This window comes from Vigna angularis, chromosome 4 (assembly GCF_016808095.1).
Source record: "Vigna angularis cultivar LongXiaoDou No.4 chromosome 4, ASM1680809v1, whole genome shotgun sequence".
NCBI classification, from domain to species: Eukaryota; Viridiplantae; Streptophyta; class Magnoliopsida; order Fabales; family Fabaceae; genus Vigna; species Vigna angularis.
The window spans coordinates 15,506,689-15,510,393 of NC_068973.1; the positions used below are offsets into that span (position 1 = coordinate 15,506,689).

Here is a 3,705-nt window from a genome sequence, read left to right on the forward strand (position 1 = left end):
AGTTGATATCAGAGCAAGTTCTCTGATCTTCTTCCGAGTTTCTGCTGTCTGTCGACGGTCGGCGGTCATGCCGGCCGCCATGGCCGCCGACAGCCCCTAAAATTTCAGTTTTGACATTTATCCTAATTATCATGATTATATTGTATCTAGATTTACCTTATTTATCATGATTATATTGTGTCTAGAGTTTCCCTATTTATCATGATTATATTATGTCTAGAGTTTCCCTATTTATCATGATTATATTATGTCTAGAATTACCCTATTTATCATGATTATATTGTGTCTAGAGTTACTTTTTTATCATGTATTTTGTATCAATTTATTTTTATAAATAGAAAACTATGACTGGGTTCAATTAAGCCCTCAAGAATTATTTTATACTTTCAATCTCAAGTAAAACCACAAACGAAAAATGGAGGGTCAAACATCCAATATAGCAATCAATAGAGACAACTACATCAGCAAGTACATAAAAAGCCAAAGTACATTCGCAATTATCTAGAAATCCAAAAACTACATCCCTTCATAAGACAATACCAAATGCCCAAAAAGAGCTCATGCTCCTCCTCACAGGGTACATAAATACCACTGCATCAACAATCCGATTATTTATTCAGACCTCTCACTTTTGCTCCAGAAAGACATTACTGGACGCAGAAAATCGTAAAAACAAAGTACTACTGTGCCGTCCAAGTTTAAAGAGAGATCTTGGCAACGTGAACAAGCAGGTCAATCACACGTGAGCTGCAAGACATGGAACCCAGCAGGTATTAGATCTAGCCCAATGAATAATAATAAATCAATACCTGATTCGCGTCATTAATACATTAGGTTAATAATTAATCAACCAAAAATCTGTTACCTCGCGCACTATCACACTGTTATATATAATAACGGTTTCAAGTGGATTATTACCTGTATCCCCACTCATTGTCGTACCACGAGACGAGCTTCACAAAATTTTTGTTCAATGCAATTCCAGCCTTTGCATCAAAAATACTTGATCTGGAACAATGATATGACAAAATATTCAATAACAGATAAATGAATTGTCAACAACACAAGGCAACAAAAACTTGGAAAGGAAGCATCACTACAGTGACCCATGTATGGTGAATAATTTCCCAACTATGGCAAAATTTATACCTGCTGTCACCCACAAAGTCGGTGGAGACCACATCATCTTCGGTGTAACCAAGAATTCCCTTCAACTTGCCCTCGGATTCCTCCCTGAGAAAGACAACATTTATATAAGACAACATTTATATAAGACAGTGGGCAAGGACCAATCCCGGAATGGGCGCACCTCTTGAATTGAATTTCGAATAGCAAAAGTCACAAAAATGTGCAAAAGATTCAACACCAAAACATCAGTAAGAGTATTCTGTCCTTACTTGATAGCATTTTTAATTTCGTCATAGCTAGCACTCTTCTCCAGCCTCACTGTGAGGTCAACAACGGAAACATCCACGGTGGGAACACGGAATGCCATTCCAGTCAATTTTCCATTCAAAGAAGGAAGGACTTTCCCAACAGCCTTGGCACAGAAAAATAAGAATCGTAAAAATCAAAAAGAGGGTTGTCTATACACAATTAAACATCAACCTTATGGCAAAGCCAGAAACACCAAACTATATTGGATGAAATATTCACCTTGGCAGCTCCAGTGCTGCTAGGAATGATGTTAAATGAAGCAGCTCTTCCACCTCTCCAGTCTTTGGCTGATGGTCCATCAACAGTCTTCTGGGTAGCTGGTTTGCAAAACAATAACATAAACCAGACTTAGTAATTAGCATGTATGAGTCAAAACATGCAACAGGAAAACCATTTAGACAGAGACTCACCGGTGATGGAATGAACTGTGGTCATCAAACCCTCAACAATGCCAAATCTGTCATTAATAACCTGCAAAATTAACAGGAAACAATTAGAACTATAGTAGTCACAACACAACCAACAAAATAAAATATATTACACGTAATCAGGCAAACAGCAAACCTTGGCGAGAGGAGCAAGGCAGTTGGTCGTGCAGCTGGCATTGGAAATGATATCGAGCTCTGGCTTGTACTCGTGCTCGTTAACACCAACAACAAACATGGGAGCATCCTTACTGGGGGCAGAAATAATAACCTTCTTAGCACCACCCTGTAAAAAGACAGAACAAACATTAAAATTCCATCTTACACTAAATACTACAGGTATATGTACACTTCGCATACAAATATAAATCTCAATTCAAAATATATTTGAAAAAACAGGCAGTTAAATTAGGATACAGAGCTTCAAACATAGACCACAGAAAACAACCAACGCGTGGAAATATTTAATAGAGGTAAAGGTATAGTGCTGTAAATAGAAACCTTTAAATGGGCGGCGGCCTTGTCCTTATCGGTGAAAACTCCAGTAGATTCAACAATGATATCGGCTCCAGTCTCACCCCATGGGATCTCCTCAGGGTTCCTGAGGACGAACAAAAGATTTAACAAAAAAAGTGAACACTTACAATACACATAAACAAATATTGGAACACATGAAAAAGGGTGAAAAATAGACCTGTGTCCAAAAACAGCGACTGGCTTCTCACCGAAGAGAAGGGTACTGGAGTCCTTAACGGTGACGTCGTGATGCTTCCAGTGTCCGTGAACACTGTCGTATTTAAACATGTATGTCTACAGACGGAACCAAACACCGTGAACAACCAGATCTAACGGCTAATAACAATATAGAAATGAAAAACCTTGCCGATCTGAACAGTAAATGATGTTATAGTGGTCACAGCGAGGGAAAAGAGAAGGTGTGTACCATGTAATCGGTGGTGATGAAGGGATCGTTAACAGCAACGAGTTCCACATCGTCTCTCTGAAGAGCCACCCTGGCCACCAAACGGCCAATTCTTCCAAATCCTGTTACATTTCAAATAAATAAATTTCAAAAACAAAAACGAAAATGAAACAGTTGAAAGAGTGTTGAACTGATCTGAAGGAAGATAAGGGAGAACAGAGGATGACGATGGTGTACCGTTGATTCCGATCTTGACCTTGCCTGATCCACGCAATTCATTGGAAAATAAAAGGAAAACGAAACAGAAAGAAGAAAAAGGTGAGAAACGGAAAAGAGGTGAAAACGAAGAGAAGAGAAAATAAAAGAAAAAATGGAGAAAATGTGGTGACTATTTGCATACCCATAACTGGAGAAGAGAGAAAAATTAGGGATAGAAAAAATAGCAGAAGTTGAGAACAGAACTAAGTATATGAGTGAGGTGATGGAGTGCTTTGGTGAGGTAGGGTTTTAATAAGGTAGAGAAAGAGAGACAGAAGAGTAAAAGACCGGAATAACCGGTATGTGCGTTAAGTAAGTTCCGTTGAGAGTGACTATTATTACCGGAACTCCCAGTCATATTAGGTTTCACTGCAATATGCGAATATTCCATTCTTTCTATTTTAATAGTTTTCTTAAATGGTTTTGTAATGTTATTAAAGGTTTAGGATTTTCTGCTATTTACTATTATTATTAAAAATATTGTTTTTCACAAATTCAAACATCTATGCTTTATTTTAATTAACTTGTATTGTTAAAATTAAAAACTAATCAATCTATTATCCCGTTAATAATGGAAATTTTACTTTTAGTAGGTTTTTCGGCGTTTCCATACAAAAACTAGTTAAAACCATATGAATTGAAAACATTTTATCAAATTTGGTA

The 3,705-nt window shown here is 37.3% G+C and overlaps 1 protein-coding gene across 1 annotated transcript; it reads right to left on the bottom strand.

Moving 5' to 3' along the window:
- Positions 1-416: 416 nt before the first annotated feature.
- Positions 417-3,326, bottom strand: LOC108331465 (glyceraldehyde-3-phosphate dehydrogenase, cytosolic). Its single transcript, XM_017566157.2, has 12 exons — positions 3,185-3,326; positions 3,022-3,045; positions 2,806-2,906; positions 2,557-2,672; positions 2,364-2,463; positions 2,002-2,148; positions 1,848-1,908; positions 1,657-1,754; positions 1,398-1,540; positions 1,150-1,233; positions 919-1,008; positions 417-747 (listed from the first exon to the last, which is right to left on the bottom strand). The coding sequence occupies exons 1-12, from the start codon at positions 3,186-3,188 to the stop codon at positions 699-701; spliced, it is 1,017 nt and encodes a 338-aa protein (XP_017421646.1). The 5' UTR covers positions 3,189-3,326; the 3' UTR covers positions 417-698.
- Positions 3,327-3,705: the final 379 nt, after the last annotated feature.